The 22,727-nt window shown below is 41.2% G+C and overlaps 1 protein-coding gene across 6 annotated transcripts; it reads right to left on the minus strand.

Annotated features, from left to right (window-relative positions):
• Positions 1–1,059: 1,059 nt before the first annotated feature.
• On the minus strand, positions 1,060–20,070 carry LOC117271552 (uncharacterized). Of its 6 annotated transcripts, none has more exons than XM_078173232.1 (19): positions 19,769–20,070; positions 14,514–16,634; positions 12,618–12,750; positions 12,144–12,264; positions 11,943–12,047; positions 9,267–9,357; positions 9,027–9,170; positions 8,762–8,815; positions 8,159–8,259; positions 6,557–6,685; positions 6,303–6,399; positions 6,144–6,213; positions 5,747–5,877; positions 5,420–5,649; positions 4,368–4,433; positions 3,998–4,205; positions 3,729–3,827; positions 3,367–3,555; positions 1,060–1,753 (listed from the first exon to the last, which is right to left on the minus strand). In XM_078173232.1, the coding sequence occupies exons 2-19, from the start codon at positions 16,350–16,352 to the stop codon at positions 1,505–1,507; spliced, it is 4,056 nt and encodes a 1,351-aa protein (XP_078029358.1). In that variant the 5' UTR covers positions 16,353–16,634; positions 19,769–20,070; the 3' UTR covers positions 1,060–1,504. The 6 variants fall into 6 exon arrangements, with proteins under 6 accessions (XP_078029358.1, XP_078029361.1, XP_078029360.1 ...); XM_078173235.1 differs by lacking the exon at positions 19,769–20,070 and adding an exon at positions 16,746–16,942 and having other exon boundaries at positions 3,998–4,202; positions 9,027–9,167; XM_078173234.1 differs by lacking the exon at positions 19,769–20,070 and adding an exon at positions 16,746–16,942 and having other exon boundaries at positions 9,027–9,167.
• Between the last annotated feature and the right edge of the window lie 2,657 nt (positions 20,071–22,727).

Genomic DNA, 22,727 nt, shown 5'->3' on the forward strand with positions numbered 1-22,727 from the left:
ATAATGTGTATTTTATTTAGTGTCCATCTAAACATGATCCTCTCTTTTTTCCTTTAAACAGGATTACCCCAAGCTGCATCTTGTGGAGGTGATAGTGAAGGCTTCTCTGCATGTCGATAGCACAGCAAAGAACACAGTGCTGCAGAATGCTGAGACACAGGTAATTAAACACAACGGAAAAGGTATTTCTGATATATGACAGTGCTGAACTCAAGAGAGGGACGTGATTATTTATTGCTGTTTGAAACTACAGGCACTATTGAGTAAACTGATGACCCCTGACCAAGTTACATGTTTTATGGATATTTCAAATTATATCAAAGGCACAACAATAGCAGTGCAGAATAACTGTTAAACTGTGCAATTAATCCAAATAGTTTCTTTTTTTGACAAATTAAGTGTTGTATTCTCCCTGACGCTTGGCCATTGTTCTATTAGTAGCGTACTGAAATGAACCATACTGTACTGCTCGGTGGAAACAGGGCTTAATACAACCCCACTTTAAAAAAATTGGGACTATCCCTTTAATGGATTTGCTGCATATTGGTTCTCATCTGTCAAACAGACGGCTGACATTAAATGTCTCTTCAACTCTTTGCTTTCACTGAATGCCTTTAAATAACCTTTTCCCCATTGTTTGGGGAACTATAAAGACAAAGTTCCCAGTTACGCTGTTCGGATCAAACGCGAGGAGAGAGCAGTCAACCCCAGGAATGGTAACGGTGAAAACCTGGAAGAGAAGCTCTGGATGACAACCTGGCGTGGCAAAGAACATTATCCTTAATGGACAATTTAAAAAAAAAAAAAAAAAAATCCTTTCTACTGTTGATCATGATCAAGATGCCTCAGGTTGTTTATTAGGAGGAACTGCAACTTATCCACAGCTGTCGAGCACTCTGCTTTAAAATCTGCAAGCTTCCGCAGAATTCACTTTTTCCTTCACTGGCTGCAAAATAGGAAGAGAATAAGAGCACTTCAAGTTTCCTGAATAAAAATGTTAAGGCATGTGTTCTGTGTGTGATTATTCAAGGCGGAATTAATGAGTTTCAGGAAACAGGAAGAAGTTTAAATCATTATTTATTAATACATAAAAAAGCATTTACAGCAAATACCTGAGTGCTTAAATCAGCACATCGTTAAATATTAAAATCATTCTAAGGATAATTTAAGGTTCATGATAAAAACAAAAACAAAACATCACTGTGAAACAGTTTGTCACACACTTAAAAACCGACACATACCGAGAGATGCACATGTGCTGTGAGTGTGAACTTTGGTGCTGGAGTCAGCGTCAGCTCTGGTCCAAAGATCTGTATCATTAAAAACCAACCTGTGCTCTGTTTCCTAAATGATAGCTATAAAGATGTGAACAATAGAGGATGTGTGCAGTAGATCTGTTTCATTTGACTAAATAGAAATGGGTTCAAGTGTATTTTCATGTGCGTTAGGCTGCAAACACACCCTTATGCTGGTGGTGTATCTCCGACATCACCTGTCTCTCCTTTTATAAGAGTGACTCAGTTCTTACAGTTTTACCACTGCGTCTGGCGTCTTTTACAGACTTCCCCTCCATCATCATCCTCGCCTTTTCTTTGTCTTCACCCTCCTTATCCAGAACTGTGTTCTTCTCTTTCTCCTTTTCCTCTTTTGACCTCTTCTCTCCTTTCTTCTGTCCTTTTTCCTCTCTTTTCTTTATCTCCTTCAGCTTCCTCTTGAGGGCAGAGCGGTCGCTTTGACTGCACACCCCCAGAGCCTGACAGAGAACAGACACAGAAACAGGGCATGTAAATGTAAAGAGAACCTACAGTACAGGTTCAAGCTAATGACCCACCAACAAAACCCAAATTTAAATTAAAAAAGGGGGGAGAGAGGCAATGTCTATGTTATCTTATCTCAAGTAGAACAGTGTCACCTTGCCGACTGATATTGCAGCACAGATATGCCAAAGATATATTTGAAATTTCTCTGAGACAATGTGTCACCTAAAGGAGTGAGCACATGTTTAACTGAATGTCTGGCTCTTGGAAACAAATCTTTAAATGACCATTTTTAAAGGGTAACTTCCCTACTACTCAACCTGGTACGAGTTGCAATGTAACCACATTAGGGATCGTCAAATTGCGTCCACTAAATGTGCTTGTTTTTGCCACTGAAAGGCTCAGACTTTTATTCCAAGTGTCTGACAACTTATGGAAAGTATCCCTACAGGAGATAGACTTTTTACTTAAAAAGAAAGATCCTTTTTGTTTAACCAGAAACAGCCCTGAAATCGCAATTGCCAAACCCACCACGCTCCATTTAACCCTCTCCCTTTCACAACGAGCAATGAGCAACTTAGTAAGAAATTTCCAACAAATTTGAAAAATAAATAGATAAAGAATAGATTTTGAAAATTATTTTTAATAAAATAGGGGAAAAAAAACTAATTATTATTATTGTTATTATTATTACTACATTTTAAATTATGAAGAATTATTTTTTAATCACTCTTTCCAGGTTTCCAGTTTAACTTTTTTGTTTATTATTATTAATTTTTACAAATTGTCTTGCATTTAATTTTCTCTTTTTACAAATTCCTGCTAATTTTTTGGGCTAATTTCTTCTTTTGTTTCTTGTTGCCTTCTTCCCATGTTTTTTTTAAAAAGAAAATCAAGCCTATTTGCGCAGATTTCAGAGGGTTAAATAAACATTACTTTTAGGGGGAAATAAAGCCAGCATATTTTACACACCTAACAAGGAGTTAAGGGTTTATTTCAACCAAAACCAGAGTTGGTGATTGTTGATACAGTGGAAGGACAAACCAGGATGGCTTTGCGACTTTTTATTTGTTTCTGTCGACCTTAAATGAAGTGTGTTTTACCATGATAATAATTAATTTATTTCAATGGAGTCTGGTGGGTTTGGCGATAGCAATTACAGGGCTGTTTCTGGTTAAACAAAAACGATCTTCCTTTTAACAAAAAGGTCGACCTCTTTGTAAACTGACAAAGCACAACTGTCCCATAAGCAGTCTCACTCAGTGCCACACCAATTTAAACTGTGTTATGTGAATTTAGTACATGTTAATTTTAAACCTTTAAATCACAGTGTAATCACATTTACTATTTTATATTAGGACTACTATGTCATTAACTAGTTGAATTAGAAAGAGTAATATCAATATGAAAACAAACCATTCTGCCCAGTGACTTAACAGCTAATTAGTTAAGGAGAACATGAACATTTTAACTGGGACAACAAGCCAAAAAAACATCATATATTAGAAAACAATTTTCCAGAGTGGTTAAATTAATGTGATCAGTGTATCTGTGCTTGACACACTTGAGAAATCAATTGTCTTCCCTCAGCATCATCTAAACTGCTCACCTTGAGTTTCTCACTGTCCATGTTCAGCAGCTGTGCCCCATCCACACCTCTGGCAGCAAACTCAGACGCATACTCTTCCATGTTCATGGCGATTAACCACAGACACACCTGCTGGCTGTCCCACTCCAAGACGGATCGACTTTGCCACTGGTTGTTGTTATTGGTCGGAACTGGGTCATCGTCCAATGTCTGACAGGACACCAGAGACAAAGGCAGACAGAGAGGAGAAGTGAAGGAAAGAAATGAGTGTAGACTGTAATTAAAGGAGAGCGTATGCTTGGGGAGAAGAAATGATTGGACAATCAGTGCTCCATGGGGAAAGAAGAAAAAAAGAAAGCTAGGAAAAGGAAGGACAGACTCACCTCAGTAGAGGAAAAGGTGAAAACATGAGAGTGTCCAGAAAGGGAGTGATCAGAGACATGACCCACCATGCTGGAGCTGTCCACTGGAGAGCCAATACTCTGGAACCAAGAGAAAAACACCCAGGCTGCCTGCATACACTGCTTACCCATGCATGTGTTTATTTAAAAAAGGATTTCCATTTTTATAAGATACACACAGCCGTATTTAAATCAGAGAGAGACAGAGGAGGAGGCTGGCATGCAGAGAAGGCCATCCCATCTTTCCTTACCTGATCTCTTCTACCTGTAGTGGTCAGGTACGGTAAGCTGCTGCTGGACACCGACCGAAGTCTCTCCCTGCCTCTTTCACTGTCCACTTCCTTTTCTCTCCCGCGCTCTCCAAACCAGGGGAAGGGCAGACAAGACGGCATGGAGGTGACTGAGCCTGATGGAGAAACTCCAGTGGGCTCATCCACCAGGTCACCACAGGACCCCCTGCTGGAAAACAATAGATGTTGGAAATGATGGAGAAGTGTTTCATGAGCTTGAATACTTTTGGGAGTGTGCAAGTGAAACATAGGAGCTTGGATCGTCAGATTTGAATGGCTTTTATCTACAGTAGAGTCCATTTTGTTTTTGTGTGTACATGTGACGACCTACCTGTTGTTCATAGACCTTTTCCTGTGTTTCTCACTTCTCCGTTTGCTGAGAGATTTGCGAAGGCCACTGAAAAAGAAACAGACTAGTTATTAAAGTGTCAGGAACATGTATACCACCAGCAAAATGACCAGTCAGTGTCAATACATTAAAGGGTAACTTTAATGTTTTTTAACCTGGACCCTTTTCCCATGTTTAAGTGTCTAAGTGACAAATGGGAACAACAGTTTTTGGAATTGGTCCAGTATTAAGTGAGAATGCCACCTTTAAGTGCTTGTTTTTGCCACTGACAGGCTCAGATTGTTATTTTAAGTGTCCAACAATGTTATCAAATGGATTCCTACAGAGATAGACCTCATTGTTAAAGAGTAAGATCCTTTTTGTTTAACCAGAAACGGCCTGAATTTGGCATTGCAAAATCCAGACTCCATTGAAATAAACAGTAATTTTGGCATGTATGGAGCCAGCATATTTTCGCAAGTAACTGGGTGAATTAAGGGTTTATTTCAACCAAACCAGAGTCATTGATTGTGGGAACATTGAATTAAGTGGAATTTATGATGATAAAACTACTGTTTATCTAAATGGAGTCCGGTGGGTTTGGCAGCAGTGATTTTGATTAAGGCTATTTCTTGTTAAACAAAAAGGCTCTTATTATTGAACAAAAAGGTCGACCTTTATAGAACTGTTCTCAGACAGTTACGATAACAGTATGAGCCTGTCAATGGCAAAAACAAGCACTTACAGTGGACGTAAACTGACGGTGCACACATGCTCCAAATGGTGATATTGCAGCTTGTCTTGTGGCTGCAGCATTCTCACTCAATACTAGACTAGTTTCAAAAACTGTTCACTCTATTAGTGACTTAGACATAAACACATAAGAAAACATGGTCCAGGATGAAAAATACTGCAGTTAACCTTTAACCAGCTGCTGTGGCTGAAAGGGAATCTAAATATAAAATCCTATGGCCTTTAAACGTGGGAATATGAGAAATATATTATGGTATTATGATTTAAATCTAAGACAACAGAAAGAGACAGAGACCCTGCACCTGAAGTCTGGAAATTTCCTTTTGGACTTTCTGGATGCGGAGGATTTGCATGGCGAGGGAGTGACGGTGTCACTGATGTAGATGGGAGGGGTGAAGACGGAGCCGGTGGGAGGGTGAGGACTGAGGGCTGAGAAAGATGAGGCACTAGACAGGTCACTCCTGCTGTTCCTCTGCATCGCTGTGGGAGCAGAAAGCGATTGGCTCTCCTGTGCTTTCTGTACTTCATCTTCCTAAATGCAATGAGGGGCACATGTGTGTGTTAGTTTCACAGTTGGAAACAAGCAAATTTAGTGTCAGTTGGTCACATTTTACAGATCTGACGCTTACCTGTTTTCTGAAGCTCTCTCTGAGTTTGTCTCGAGAGGGTGGGTGGCGTTTGGATTTCTGGGCCAGCTGAGCTCTGGCTATGTGAGCACTGGAGTCAAGACGTCCTGTATCAGGAACTGGAATATGCCAGTCTGGACCCGAGACACAAAAATGTATTTTGCCCAGTCAGTGAGCATGGTTATATTTAAGAGATTTCATTTTCTTACTTGAATTACATTGTTGAAATGACATAAAACTCAGAATTCTTCCTGTTCTGAATCCATAATAAAAATAACTTGAAGTCAACCATAATACTAATGGCTTTGAACTTTTTACTTGCCAGCAGCTACAGAAAGTTAAAGAAACATAGAGCCACATAAACAGTACGCTCTACAGTTAGACTAAATTAGCTGCTTACTTGTGACTGAAGGGTCCACAGAGTGGTTCTTCCCTTCAGGTGCAGGCTCTTTTCTCTCTAGCTGTGCTATCTGTGATAAGCAGTGAGAAACAATGACTACAGAGAAATGTGCAGGCTCAGTGAAGTAAATCCATACAGGACTGAGAAGTCTCCTCTCACCTGGATTTGCAGTCTTTCAACTGTCTCTCTGTGCAGCTTATCTCTCTCCACCATTTCTGCTCTCAAGTCTGCTTCTCTCCTCTCCCTCTCCTCGTCTCTGGAAAAAAAAAAACATGATTTGAAAAGTTTAATTCCAAATATAGGGGGGATTTTACATCACACTGTCTAACTACCTTACAAAATACACTCCCAGTTAATGTGGTAATGTTACTCCACATTGGAAGAGTGATAACTGGATTGGATGGATTAGATACCTGCTCTGGTATTCTCTGACCAGTCTCTTGGCCTTGCTGTATTTGACCTCCAAGCTTTCTGATTGGCTCTGGGCATCAGCCAGTCGTTGGCTCACAACCCTGCACAGTGTCTGGGCCTCTTGCCAATACCTGAAAAATAGAGTGACCGTCATTATCATCCTCACAATGTTTCTTAACATGACTATCCCTTTGTAGGCTTTGGGCTCCCACTCAGTCTTTAAGGGAGAGTTTAACAGAAGTAAAAATACATATTTTACCTGTAGTATTATTTATCAGTCCAGATTGTTTTTGGTGTTGAAGATATCGGCTGTAAAAATGTCTGCCTTCTCACTAATATAATGGAACTAGATGGCACTCAGCTTTTGGTGCTCAAAGCTCCAAAAAAATACATTTGAAAAACTCAACAGCAATGTCTCTTTCAAGAAATCATGACCCAGTTACACAAGATAATCCACAGATCTTGTTGTGAGCAGTTTCATGTAGGAACTATTTCCTTCTACCAAACTACACCTGCGAACTGTACCACTGCACAAAAGGAAGTGCGCATCTACTCATGGACAGGAGCGACAGCACGAGATGAAAACATTAAAGGCGTCCTCCTTGGCTGAGTTCTAACATAAGCTCGTGTAGCTGAGCGTCCTGGGGTTGCCTCACTGAATAATTATTAAAACAGTAAACGGGACGGAAGATAATGTAACTGCTCCAACAGCAACTGCTGCCCTTTTTTTCTTCACACCAAAACTCTCACATAAGCAGGAGCCCCCTACAACAGAATGTCACCCCAAAACTTTTCCTGCCCCACGGCAACTCAAGAGGGTTACACGATTTAGAACAGTCTGTTATATTAGCTCAGTGGTGCTACATGAGCTAGCAGTGGATGTATGCTTCCTTCTGCACAATGATACAGTTGGAGGGTGTAATTTGGTTGAAAGAAAATAGTTCCTACATGAAACTGCTCACAACAAGGTCTGTGGATTATCTTGAGCAACCGGGTCATGATTTCTGGAAAGAGACATTGCTGTTGAGTTTCAAAATCAATTTTTTTTTTTTTTTTTTTGCTGCTTTGAGCACCACGAGTCGAGTGCCATCTAGTCCCATTACATGAGATAGAAGGCGTCTCTACAGCGGTTATGTCCAACACTCTGCAACTCACACCAAACAATCCAGACTGATAAATAGCACTACAGGTAATAGGAAAAACATATATTTTTGATTCGAGGGTGAACTGTCCCTTTAAACTAGATCTGTATATACATACAAATGAATCATTTGTCACATCTACCATAACAAAATAAACTTCTATGCCAGTGGTTCCCAACTGGCCCGGCCATGAGGTCCAGATTTCTTCTTAGTCATTAGTTCAAGGTCCACACAGTATAAAACATTCGGCATCATACTTACGTTTGGCCATGCCATCAAGACAGTTTGCTGTCTCTGTCAAGTAGCTGTCTGTTAGTCACTCACTCTACAGTGGGTCACGGTACTTCAAAATACAAGGTCTGTGTTGGACCCATGTTTGGACCACGACCCACCAGTTGGGAATCACTGCTATAGTAACATGGACACCAACAGAGGCAAAGCCAAGAGTCTATAGCATCGTACTTCTCTAGTTTGTCAGCTTTCTCCTCTCCATCTTCGGCTCTTTGCTCCAGCTCAGCCCTCTGGCTCTCCCAATAGGCCTGCTGCTCCTCCCATGCCTTTACCTTAGTAGACATACAGTAAAGGAACAGATTATGTATGTTTATATGTATGTCTGTGATAAATATCGTATGCACAAGGTGTCAGGCTTCCAAAAAAAAACCCCTTTTGTTGTAAGTCACGTGCAAAAAACTATTCTTGGACTTGGAAAGACTGCACACTACTTCAATCCTCTTACTTCAAGGAGTTTTGATACAACAAATGAAGCACTCACTGATCTAACACAGTTGGGTAGAAGAAAGCCAGATTTTCTACTGAAAGGCTTTTGCCAACCCAATTATGTCACAGCGGTGATTACTTCAAGGCAAAGGCAGAAAAAGCAGGGCTGACGCGGAGAAGTGTTGGAAGGCGGCCCGTGTCCTAGTAACTCCACGCCGAGCCTTCTCACACACAGTTAAATGGGTCAGACTGTTCCAAATGTGGATGCAAAGGTAGTGTATTAAAGTGAGTACAGTTACTGGTTTGTGTGTGTGTGAGAGTGATCTCAATCTCAGCTGAGTGACCTACCTTTTCTCTGGCTTGGTGAAGTTGGGCTGTTCTGCTTCGTAGTTTTGACTGAAGCTATAAAAACATTAAAAAGGTGGAAAACCATTTGATTATATTACAATTTAGATGAAAGGAGATACATATTTTAAATGTCAGTATTTGAGACATTAGTGTCCTGTTTTCATTGAGTTATGACCTGATATCCAACAGCAGGTTTGGTGTATACTGTACACTTCACTGTACACACCTGGTTTATGGATGTTAATCATTAATGAATGCAAAGTACCTGCTGGTATTTGAGGCAGAGCTGGTAGTTGTCCAGACTGGAAAGAAGGGACACGTCCTCCTCTTCATCTTCCTCCTCTTCTTCAGCCAGTGACCTCTCTGACAAACTGCCGTCAGTATCCTCATCAGTGCTTGCTCTTACCTTCTTCATATATTATAGAAGCACACAGATGACAGTACAGTCAAACCACATGCGCTTGTCAACACATTCAAAACTCCGCTCTGTTTTCAGGAAACTCACCTTTCTGGATGTTTTGTCCATCTCCAAGCTCTCATTGATCAGTCTTGCCACCTCGCTCTCCACGCCCTCCTTCTCTCTGCCAATCAAAAACCTGCAGCCGAACAGAGAAATCGGGGAAAGCTGTGAGTAATCGCCCAGCCAGGTAAAGCACAGGTGCTGCTGATAACAATAACGATGGCATAAAGAAGCTTCCTAAGTCTGACATCCTATCTTATCTCAGTTTAGGATGACATTTAGGGTGTTTGGTATTACAGAAATATGTTTCCATGCTGTATTTAGGGAATTGTGTTATTTTAGGATTGGAATTTCTTATTCTTCTTTATTTGTACACATAAAATTGCATAAAATCCAAATAGTAAAATAGAAAAATATATGAATCAGTAAAGGTCAAGAAGCCACAGGCTTATACAAACGGACCTCCCCTCAACAAAAAAAAGGGCAATGATTTAAAGAACGGGAGAAAAGTGGACAAAAGAACTAAACTAACATTATACAGACAAATACAACAAAAGATAAATGACAACAGGAAGCACACTGAGCAGTCAGTGAAAAATAGTCCAATAAAAAACAAAAAATACAGAGAACACTAAAGAGAAAAAAGGGGGGAAATATATTTATTTACAAGACAACAAATAAGTAGACATCATCATCATTGTATTGTGATTAGTATTATTCAAGGTATTCAAACAATGAGTTTGATAATCATCATAAATGTGGACTTAATGACTAAGTGGATATGGGCAAATTAGAAAACAGCTAAAACTGACAGGTAAGTTTAGAAAATTACACCACTTAACTATAATGCAGCTTTAAAAACAAAGAAAAGACAACACTTATCCAAAATCTTTGACGATATCTAGTCTCAATATCTAGTCTTAATCACAATATCAATATAATGTTGATATATTGCCAAGCTCCAACAAGTTAGGAATCCTAATTGAGGAAGGCATAGACCTTGTCTTAAATTCAAAATGACTGCCAAAAATGGCAGCAGCACTGTTGTTAAGTCTGTATGGCAATGATAAGACAACATGAACACCAAAGTATAATGATTGAAAGGTTGCTTAAAGCACATGATGACGCTTTATATTTCCTGGACCATGTATAAATGTATATATTGCATATTGACTGCCCACTGACAATTTTTTTTCAAATATTTTTTGGGGCTTTATTGCCTTTACTTGATAGGACAGCTATAGTGTGAATATGGGAGAGACAGGGGGAATGACATGCAGCAAGGGGACATAGGTTGGAATTGAGCCTGTGACCATTGCGAGGACACAGCCTTTGTGCATGGGGTGCCTGCTCTACCAGGTGAGCTAGTGGGTGCCCCCCACCTGACAACTAATTTTAAATTTACATTAATTATTAACAGTAAGCCTCCTAGTGGCTAAAATAGAACATCCTTTTTTTTTATTTTTGGAGTCTATGATAGCAAGCAAGTTAGCCAGTGACAAGTGAAGCATTATTGCTTGTTCATCCTAAGTAGCCAACCAGCACACTCTAATCAAAGATACAGGCATGTCAGGACGAGTGCTGATTGAAGAATAACATTTACAGTTATCTGAGATAGGATAGGACTAGGACTGCACAATTAATCAATATTATGAAATTGCAACACGACCAAGAGCCATATCTAAATTGCTGGAGCTGCAATCTTTTGATAAAGGTAAAATGTGTCACAACATAACATCATAAATGAAACATTGTGGTGCTACAGCCTACAAATCATATTCCAGACATAAGGGAACATGTTTGTTTGGTACAGACCCCAGCAAAAATAAAAATCATTTTATATTTTTCAGTGAAAATGACAATAAAATCATCGCAATTACCATATCCGTCAAAATAATCACAGTAAGACTTTTTTTGCATATCGTTTTGCTCTAGAAAAGGGCCCCAGCTGTAAGTTTAAGAATTGCTCCTGTAATAGGAAGATAGAATTTTCCTATCTTTGAAACTTAAGTTTGGAAAAGCAGTTAGGATCTTTCCCCTGTAATGAGGCCCCCCAGGACCTTGAAACTGAAGCAGCTAAATGAAATTGCAGGCATAAACTGTTTTTAATACTCTCTTTATGTTGGTGCGTTCACAGACACTCAGCTATCCAACATTTTGGAGGTGTTCACAAGTTTTGTTGTTGGAAAAACCCAAGAAAAAGCTCATACAGATGTCTTGAAGAGGAAACATTGATGTGGTCATTTCTGGCATTAAAAGCTTTGCTGGCTGGTTTCCCATTCGCACTCTCAGGTGTTGAAGCTCTCTTGTAAGTGCCACTAGTGGAGTTTTTGGTAATATCTGAAAAGCTGGCAGACAGTCTAAACACTGTGTTATAGTTTTGGAAAATGCTTGGGAGCAATGTCAAGTGTATATCATGTGTAGCTGACAGGGTAAAACATCCTGGGTGTTGTTTTTAACGGACTAGTATGGTCCTTTAAAAACAACATCTAGGGGGAGAAAAATTATATTTATCTTGCCATCACTGTTTCATCTTTAAATAACTCCAATTATGTAACAAACTTTTAGAAATCTGACTGTCACTGATCACTTCACAAATAAAATACCAGGCCAAAAATGCATTGTAATACCTTGCCTTCAAATCATTAATGGGAAGCTGTCAGGCTCCACCAACCCAAAGTAGCAGCAACAGTAGGAGGGATACTGAACGTGATAACTTACTTGACGAGGCCTGACGTGTTCTTGAGGACTGTGGCTGCAAACAGCTGGGACACTCCAACCAAACTGACCCCATCCACCTCCACTATCTGGTCATTCACCTGAATCCTAACATACATACACACCAATACAAAAATAAAGAAGGAAAACTTATTAGAGCCACACTCACTCCCCAGTAACCAAGAGACTGATGTTGAAACTTACCTTCCATCCTTCTGTGTTGCTCCACCTTCAGTGACCGTCTTGACAAAGATTCCCAGTTTTTCTAGTCCTTGGTCAGCTCCTACGCCCATGCCTATTATGCTGATGCCCAGACCGTCATCTCCTAGAGGGAAAAGATATTAGCAGTTTATCCTCAAATTAACAGCGTAATCAGGTGGCACCATAGAAGCACCTCTTAAAAAATCTAAGAGTGAAAGGTGAGAATGTTATCTGTTTTTAACCTATTAGGTGTCAGCCTAGACTTATTTTTTAACATGCTGTCCCACTAAATTGTTAAATTAACCCTACAGATTTTCTGATGCATAAAAAAATCTCTCCGAAAAATGCCGCTAGATATGACCAGTAACATGATTTATTTTCTTTCTGGGTTCTGACATGGACTTGAAACACTTAAGGACAACAAAATTACACAAAAAACAAAGGAAGTCAGACATGGGAAGGAGCAGCTAGACACACCCTTCTCTATCTCCACTGGAAAGACATCCATCTTTTCCACTCTCTTCTCCAGCTCAAACTCAGCCGAGGCGGACACCGGGTCAATGTCCTCGTTGTGTCTGTCGTAATCTGCGTTCGAGTAAGTGTTGTACACCTGAAAGATAGCATGCAATATATGGTTTAGTTTGGATTTTTTAAAGTGGGTTGCAGGACAAACTTCTCCATAGCCAGTGTATTTCCTACAGTAGATGATGATCGGTGTGTCCCCACTTTGGAGAAGCAGGCAGGAGTACTGACACTGAAGCTCAGCAATATACTGCTGTGGATGGTGGCAACAATAAAATGTATTTTAGTCACCTAAAGAAATCGATATCAGTTTTAAGTGTATGCTTTATCCAGAATATTTTCACCACCTCACCTTGCTGTCAGACAGCCCTTATAGACAGGGAACTGAAGTCATTATTGAAGCCCTCCTTTGACAACAGTCTGTGCGGTCCAGTACCCGCAAAGAGATGAAAGTTGATTGACAGCTGGCAGAAGTCGCAATGACGGATAACATTCAACTGCACTCAAGTAAGTGATAACACAAGAGGGTCAAAGTTCAAGGCATAATGTTATGAGAAAGTAGCATGTCCCAATTGTGTGTATACCGCATGCAACAGTACGTACTTTTCAAGGGCAGCTGCAGTACCTACTAAAAGTAAAAAGAGAAAGTATGCGATTCCGAAGGCACCCAGTAATTTTACTTTGCAGAACATGACAGCTGCTGGTCTCCCACCACCTTGATCGGTTAGTTTGTGTTATTGTCGGCTTGGTGTGTTCAAGGCGTTGGTTTGGAATCACCAAAGTCACACAATAAGACAAACTAACTGATTGAGGCAGTGGCAGACCAGAAGCTCCCGTATTCTGCAAGGTAAAATTACTGTTTTTGTCGATTAAGTCTGGTGGCTTTAAAGAGAGCATTAATGGATTCAGTTCCCCATCAGGAAGAGCTGTCTGCGGCAAGGAAAAGTGGTGGAAATATCCTAAATATAGCGTACACGGATACTGATTTTTTTATTTTTTTTTTAGGTGTCTTAAGTACGGTGCTGCTGCTGCCCCTGTACACAGCAGTGCATTGCTTAGCTTCTGCAGCCTTGTACCCCTGCCTGCTTCTCCAAACTGGGGGCGTGTTGACCACCACCTGCTGCAGGTAATACCCCGACTATAGATATGAACCTCATACAATCCCGCTTCAAAAAAATCCAAACTATTCCTAGTCACTGGTACAGCTTCAGCTTATGTTAACACTTATGTCAGATGTAGCTCTGCTGAAAATACTGTTTCATGCACTGACAGCGCGTACATGTGTTCACCACAGAGCGCACTGTAAAGCAAACCATCTGCAGCTATTGACACAACAAGATGCTGTTTATGTTGGCAAATCTGTCAGAGTGTGAGAGTCAGAGAGAGAATCAGGAAGTGCGGAGACTTCAGCAAACTGTACAAGCATAATCATATATAAAGGAAAAAATCTCAATGTACACACACAACTTCCACATGCCAGTTACTGATCCTACACTGACCGCTACTTCTAAAGTTTCTGATGATGTGAGCCAGATTAATGCCATTCACACCCACAGGAATGTTTCTGTGCTTTTATATCGAGGCACCTCTGAGCTGAGCGCTGACAGAATGAAGCATGTGGGATCTTGCCTTTTACTCCTCCTCTAATGGATTAGATACATGGCTTTGGGCTAACACTTCTCTTATATGGATTCAAACTCCAGCTGGAACTGACAGTCACACAAATCTACAATAAAGAGCTTCTGTAAAAGCATGGATTTAAAGACAAGTGACCCTGCGGCTGTCAGTTAAATGAATAAAAAAATGCAGAGAGCCTGAATTTGTGTCGTTTTCCTTTAAAGGTTTCCTTACCTTGATTGGTGCTGAGGAGAACTTGACCTTTCTCTTTGCAACCTCTGCTGCATCCTCCTCATCGGACAGTTCAGGCACACCAGGGATCTCCTCACACCCCAATAAAGGCTGATTTCCATGTGCAGAATTTTCCTGCTGAGACTGGGATTCCTGCTCATATACAAAGGCCTCGTTCTCGATCCCACAGACAACTGCAGGTCCTGTCTGGTCCTCTTTGCCCCCTCCTGTATCATCTTTTCCATCAGTGCCTTCCCTGCGTTCCTCATGCTTGACTTCTTGCAGCTCAGATGTTGAGCCTTCTTTCTCGGCTTTCACCTTCTCGTCTTGACTTTGTTTGCATTCTTCTCCACCTTTTCTCTTCCCCACACTGAATGTCTCAACTTCCTTGTCATCCTCCTCTTGCATCATGCCCCTTTTTGTCCTTCCAGGACTTTCTTCCACTCCTGCAACAGGCTTTTTCTCCCCGTGGTCCCCCTTATCTGTTGACTTCTCGGTGCATGCCATGAACTGTCTCTTCTGCTCCTCCCTTTCACCCTCCCATTCTTCATTCACCTGCTGATACTTGTCTCTTCCACCCTCCCTGTCATTGTTAGTCTCACTTTTACATGACGTGCTGGCTGATAACTCCTTCTGGTGCTCTTCTGGCCCACCCTCTATGGCACATACTCTGTTTTCCAGCGCACAAGCTAATGGTGTTTCCACGCTGGGCTCCTCAAAAACATCATCCATTAGCTCCTGAACACTTTGTCCTGCAGCTTTATTCTTCCCTCCCTTATCCTTCAGCCAGTTTTTATCCTCTCTCCGCTCCTTTTCTTCCTCATTCTCATCGCTTTCTGACGACCCATTCTTTACGTCAACTAGTTCTGCCCTCACTGGCTCCTCAGGGGTCAAGTAGAGGTCAAGAGTTGCTGTTCTTTCTCCCTCTGTTTGTGATGCTGTGGTTTGACCATGTGTGTCGAGATAGGAGGGAGATTTGTTGGATGATTCACTATGGCCATGTGATACAGGAGATTTAGGGTGCCTTGTCGGCGAGGCCTGTGCAGGAGGCTTTGGAGAGGAAATATTTATGATGGGTGGGTTTATGGATTTGTCTTTATCAAAGCTGTCCTCCTCTGCGTGATTCATTTTCCCACTTCCATCTTCCTCTTTTTCGACTTGGCTGACTCTTCCTATTCCCTCTTCCCCATCTCCTTTCCCATCCGTCATCCCCTTGCTTCCCCTGCTAGCAACACCTTTAGAAATCTGTCCTCCACCACTTCCGACTTCCATCATCTTGGTCTCAAACAACCTCCGGGTTACAGAGAACTTCTGAGCCAGAGCAGCTCTGTCAATATCTGCTATCTCCTCTGATCTGGATGGTTTATCTAGCACAGAAGATTCTGGAACAGACATGCTGGCTGCAGCGCTCAGAACAGACAAGGAGCTGACGACTGAACGCCTTGATGTGCAGAAAGGTGAAGTCTGGAGCTGTGGGCTGGGATTGTAAGGAGAAAGAAGGGGTGTGGAGCCATAACTCTGCACTGGGACACCATCTTGTTTCAGCTGCTGGTTGTCCATTTGCAGGAAGATGTTGTCTCTGATCTTGGTCCCCCTGGTGCTGTGGACCCTCCCTCTGCTGCCTGTGCTGGCACTGGTGCTGGTGTGGGACATTTTGGGATCTGACAGGCTGGATGGCAGCGTGGTTGGGTGGACAGCAGAGCGATTGGCAGCAGCAGCAGCTTTGGTCCCTGTTTGTAGACTGGTCGCAGTGTCAAATGAGCATTTGATGGCATGAAAGTCAGACTTGTAGGTTATCCTGTGAGGGGAGGCGCTTCGGCCCTTGCTGTCTGTCCGCATCATTTGGGAATAGAGGCTCTCTAGAGTAAGAAAAACCTATGGAGGGGCTTTTCACAGCCAGTGGAAGCACCTGGGCAAGTGTGAGCAGGTAGATAATGCTTGAGGATTTGCTGGTACAGTGGAAAGGTAACAATAAGGCAAGAAATATGCTGAGTTGCAGAGCTAGTGTGTTTTAAGAGGTTGCATTTGTTTGATGACAGCAGGTGATAAAGGCAGGCTCTGGGTCTGGTCTTGTCATCAGGTAGTCTTTAGATATTAATTCACCATCACCACAGCATGAGTGTCCTGGAGGAGTGAGAAAAAGGTGCAGGACAACACAATCACTGAGGTGAACTGGCACAAACAAGCATGTCATTAATACAAATCACTGCCGAGACAAACTATCAGGTGGCTTACTCATGACTTGCAGCCGTCGACGCTAGAAATAAAATCATTCATTTGTCAGTCCAGCCTCTCAGTACTCTCACTCACTGCGAATTTGGACGATTAGCGCTCGTAAACACCGACAAAACCACATAACGCAGCCATACGGCGTTTTTGTCACATAGCTACTTATAATTAACCTGTCTGGAGCAGCTGCTGCTTTCACGTGCAGTCGGAAAATTAAGGAATACAGGAGACTCCCCACAGACGTGGCAAATATCTCAACGAAAACGCGCATTTCACCTTTTCATGCATGAATTATAAATACCTCAGTCAAGATTTTTTTCAAAGCGTTTTATTCCTTTTTAGGTATTTGAAGTTCATTATTTAAACACGCTTTTCAGTGTTTTCCCTACCCCTACTAATTACAAAAATCAAATCATTTACAGACCCATTATTTATACTGCCTACTCCATACTGTAATGTCTGCAACCTTATTTTAAAACTCAGTTTTAAATAATTTTAAATTATCTTTGCACCTCTTGTCTGCACTTTTTAATGGTGATTTAAGGAAAATGTGGATAATTTAGTAATTAATTTTACCTTTTATATCTTTTTTCTCTTTACTCTTTCTGTATCCTTTATTATGTTTTATATTGTATTGCTCTGTAAAGCACTTTGAATTGCCCTTGTGTATGAAATGTGCTATACAAATAAAGCTACAGATCACAGATTAAGTATTTTCAAGAACAGTAAAGCTGCAGTAGTACTGTTAATAGTAGTTGAAATACAGCCAGTGATGCAAGATGTCCAGTTTAATGGACAGATGAATAATTGAAACTTCCTCCCAACATAAAATCAATACTTGGATATTTTTAATAACAGTATTACTCCTTAGATGTTACTTGATGTTACCATTTTTCTTACTTGCAAGGGTCTCCTATCAGCTACACATCTGTTGCATCTCGTCAACCATCTTGGTTTTGAGAAATTTGTGTTGCACTTACAACACTTGGATCAATATCACCATAAACCCAAACTTCCTTATTGAAATACAACTTTTTGGACATGATTGACAAGCTTAAGATAATGATAGATAAATGGAAACTTCTTTCTCTCTCTTTAATAGGACATGAATATTGTTAGGATGGTGGTTCTTCCTAAATTTCTTTATGTCTCAGAATATCCCTATTTACCTCACATCTTCCTTTTATAAGACTTTAGACTCTATCATTATGGCCTTCACTTGGGCCAACAAACCTCCTGCATCTCTAAGGCTCACCTACAGAAACCTATGGGTGAAGCAAAATTCAATCTACCTCCAGGTCACTTCTTTCATTACCTTCAAATTAATAATATGGTTAGACAGCTACTACCTAAGTTTGACACACTGCCCACACAACACGACTTGTATGACCTAATGACTAGAACACTTAAACACCTGGCCAGTGGGTGGCAGTGTGTGTCGTGACACACTAGGGTCCACTGTAGTGGTTTACGTGCAACTATAAAAGTAAAACCACTGCATGTCCTCCTGAGACCCACTTTTTTGTTTGGTATGCATTTTTAATTTCTCCTAGCTATTTGGGATCAGTAGGACCCGATAAGTATAAAAAACGAAACACTGTCAATGATCATAATGTCCCAGTGTCCTCAAACAATACTTCCTAATTAACAGTGTCTTAGCTTGTTACTGTTGCTAAAATTAGTCACATTTGTATTCCATATCAAACTACAAACATTACTGATCATAAGTGAACACGTTTCAACCATGAAATGTGATCAGATTTTGGACCCTGTCCACTTTTGTGTCGGGGTCAGCTGCAGACTGACTTGGCAGACATGACTGCCATCTTGTTTTACATGGATTAATGTATTGTACAAAAGATCCTTCTGCATGTTCACTGAGGGAAACCTTGTTATGACATTTACTCCCTCGAGATAGTCAAGATTGACTAGACTAGACTAGATTGACCAGGGCCACTAGATGGGACCAAAAAGTGTCCATGAACGAGGACAACAGGTGCAAGTTAAGTAGGAGGAAGTACACCCAAAGTAACCCCAAAATGTGAGGGGGGTATACAAGAAAATGCATTTTAAATAGCTGACCACTAAGCGTGAAAGGGTTAATATTGGTGCCTGTGATTTACCTCTTTTTGCTCTTATTGTCTTCACATTATGTACCAACTAAAAAACTGAAGCTACAGCTTGTGCATTTCAGTTGTTTACTCAACTTGCTGAGTTAATTAGCATTACTGAACATCACTTTGACGGCTCATGTGTTTGTATTCTCTTCAGTGTTACTCTACTGTACAACCTAAAATAAAACGGGAATATTTTGGGCCATTAACCTTGACGCTAGCTGCGAAGGAATCTGCAACACGACATGATAGAAGGTGGAGTTTACGACAGCATTTGAAGGCAGCAAATCTCAACAACCTGGCCGGAGTGCGCGCGCAGTTTAAAGGTCGCGACAGCCGTTGGGACCCATCAATTAACCGTTAGCTAAACTTCATAATTAGCAAGTCTACAGTAATGTTAGCTTGGTAGCATTTTCTAACACTGTTCTCTACAGCTTTATCTTACCGGAGAAGTGTTTTGTTTGCTGTCAGTCAGTGCTGACGGCTCCCTCGCTGTGATAAATACTGACAGATGGCGACTCATGTCTCTAAATACTGTAAATGGATTATCCTCCGGTAATCCTGTGTAAACTACTCCAGTAACTGTGAAACACTGGCGGTGAGTCCGTACCAGCACTGGGGCAAGTTAGCCTACATTTGGAGGGCCAGTTGTTTGTTGTGTGCCCCTATAATTTATTTATCTACAGCAGGAAGAATAAACAATGTAGTCACAGCTTCCTTCAGCTTGTTAAAATACTGCCATTGTGTTAAATTAACACAATGCTAAGTGGGAATACAATATGAGTGATGCTGCGTTTACTGCCCCTTTACAATGTCTCTCCACTATACTATTGACATTTTGGCATCACACACTGCACATATAATCTACTGTTGTGTTTTACACTACTGTCAAACATGCAGGTTACATGCACTTACCTTTACCTGCCTCTCAGCATCACTGCCAGGGCTGCCATCTGCTGTGAAAACCGATATCACTTTGACAAAGGTCTTCCTGGGCTCAGAGGTAAGCTTTGTGTGAATATTCACCTGTGTGCATGATGCAGGTTAGTGCAGTCAGCCAGATCTCACACTGTCTACCTGTTTGTGTGTGAGGCAAACGGGAGCAGTGATGCAGCACCTGCTGATGTGTGTGTGTGTGTGTGTGCCTACCTACCTGTGTGTGTGTGTGTGTGTGTGTGTGTGTCTGTGTGTGATGCCAGTGGGTGAGTTGGTGCAGTACCTATGTCTGTCTGTGAAGCTGGCTCGTGTGGCAGATGGACTGGACTGGACTGGACTGGACTGATCTGTGCAGAGCCGAAAGAATGGTTCTGCTCGGTGTGACCTGGATCTGACTGGAGACCATTGTCCCAGGTGGCACTGGGACCTAGTTGATATAAATACTGGCCAATCACAAAAGCCTTCTTCTGAATGAGGCTAAGGGAAGGGAGGGAGGAAAAGTGAATTGAAGTAGAGATGGAAAATGAGGGAGTGATGTCAGGGTGGGTGGCAAAGTAAATTTAGAGAGTTATAGGCTGCAAGAAAGTGAGTGAAGCAGAGAAGATGGAGACTAAGACTGGAGGCAGAAATTTAACCTGGATTGGTAGGAGCGGTGGAAATGTGAAAGCAGGTGGCAGTCATATGAATTGAGTCGTTCAAGTGGAGAGAGCAGTAAATTACAGCTATAACTGCTGGGAAATAATACCATATCCCCTCTATTTAACAGTGGCTTTTAAAATTAATAGCAGGTATGAGAAATATAGGGATCTGTGTGTGCCAACATAATCCTCACCTCCCATTTCTCTCACCAGCAGCAGGTCACCTTGACTTCCACACAAGTTTGCGTTCTTCACTCCTCACACTCACATAAGGATTTTAAAACTGGGCATGATGACAGTCATGTCTACACACACAGCGAGTATTTACAGCGCTGCCATTCTGTTTGGGTTTGTGAACAGTCTTGGCGTTGAGCTGGATGATGATAATTGAGCATGTAAAGGAAGATGAGGCTTCACCTTTTGCTAAGCCATACCTTTTAATGATGTTAAAGCAAAACTAATCGGTGTTAGTAGCTTTTACACAAATCTAGAAGACACAGCAGCATATTTTGCTGTCACTCTTGATTTTATTTAAATCTCACAGACAGTGTATATCAGTCTCTGGTATAATCATACGATAAACACTAAGACGCCAAACCTATTGGTGGACACTGTATATCAGTTTCTGTCATGTGCCTGTTCAGACCCATAAGTTGATAGCTAATTTAGACTTAGCAGGCTGTGTTACCTTCATTATAGGGCTCAAATATGTATTGTGACTCCAGACAGAATTATCATTATTATTTTTATTTTATTTTTGCTAAAAATGGCGCTTTGGAATAGAAAAGGTTGCAGTCACTGGTCTACTGTGTAGGATTGAGTGGCATCTAGCAGTGAGGTTGCAGAAAACCATGGTACCCGTCATGAAAACATGAATGGCCCTATTTAGAGCCAGTGTTTGATTTGTCCATCCTGGGCTACTGTAGAAACAACACAGCAGACTCTATGGAAGAGGACCAGGCCCCCAGGAAGTGCGTCGGGCATTGAGGCCAATTTTCATCATAGCCAAACAGAGGAATTAAATCCATCATGTGATGCCAAGTGGCCTGAAAAGACCTTTTCCCCATAGACTTTCATTGTGAAAGAGATGTCTGTAAATAAGTAGATGCATTTTTTGAGCATCACAGCCCACGCAAAATGACTTATTTCACTATCAGAATGTGATCCATTCAGTCTGACAGCATTTGGAAAGTCTAAAAGAGCCACACAATTACACAATTTCACCCCCTTCAACTTAGCGGAGCGCTAAACTGAAAGAAGACGGCTTCATGGATAAAATGTCTAACGTGCCTGCTCTATGGGTCACACAGTGCAGAAGCAGTGCTGATCATCAGGGTAATTTTATACCCTGCACTTTTTGGCTTCATGCGCTTCTGAGCAACTTTCATAGAAATGATCAGGGCCCCGCCTCTAACACTGTATTCAGGTCTCTTTACATCCATGGAGGGGACCCGCTCCTTAGGTAGATATGAATGGCTCATTCAGAGGTAACAAAAACAGAGTAATTTTTAGTTTCAGGTGATTATACCCAAAGGAAAACATAATGTTTAATATTATATTCCATTTCTGCCAATATATCCCCCTAAATCCCACACTGGACCTTTAAGACACAAAAAATGGTTATGTTAAGTATTCATTATTTATGTAAAAAAGATATTTAATGGTAGATAATTACATGATATTATATTTTTAAATTCTCAAATGTTAATATCGGCATAAAAATGTGGCTGTCGTACTAATTATAATTTTCAATCCCTCATTAATGAGCTACTACTGCATGAACACTGTTAATTTACAGAGTCAAATTAGGGGGACAGGACAGATGCTTTCTTTAGACTGAGATAATGTCTGACAGCTGATGATATTAGCTGTGTGTGTGTGTGTGTGTGTGTGTGTGTGTGTGTGCGTGTGTGTGTGTGCTGGTGTGGGTGTGTCATGTAGGCTGCATTTGGCAGACAGTCATGCCCCATATGGTTATCTGTTCAGTCAACCGTATTTTGAGTTTCCCAGCTTCACGAGGGAATTGGACTCAATCCTCTGAACATTTAGATTCACACGCACACGCACGCACACACACACACACACACACACACACACTCTGTATACTCGACCGATGGCTGGGATGAACACACAAGTCAGCAGTTTAAATGAGCAAAGCACAATGTAGCAGTTCTGCAGCTCTGCACACTTAGTTTATACGGCGCTGTGAATCAGTCTGCCGTGTCCCTTGAACGGCACTTTTTATAGCTCAAGTGTTGCTGCATCTATGAATCCATAAACAATGATACTGCCACTTTGTG

The sequence above is a fragment of the Epinephelus lanceolatus genome, chromosome 12, assembly GCF_041903045.1.
Source record: "Epinephelus lanceolatus isolate andai-2023 chromosome 12, ASM4190304v1, whole genome shotgun sequence".
Classification (NCBI taxonomy): Eukaryota; Metazoa; Chordata; class Actinopteri; order Perciformes; family Serranidae; genus Epinephelus; species Epinephelus lanceolatus.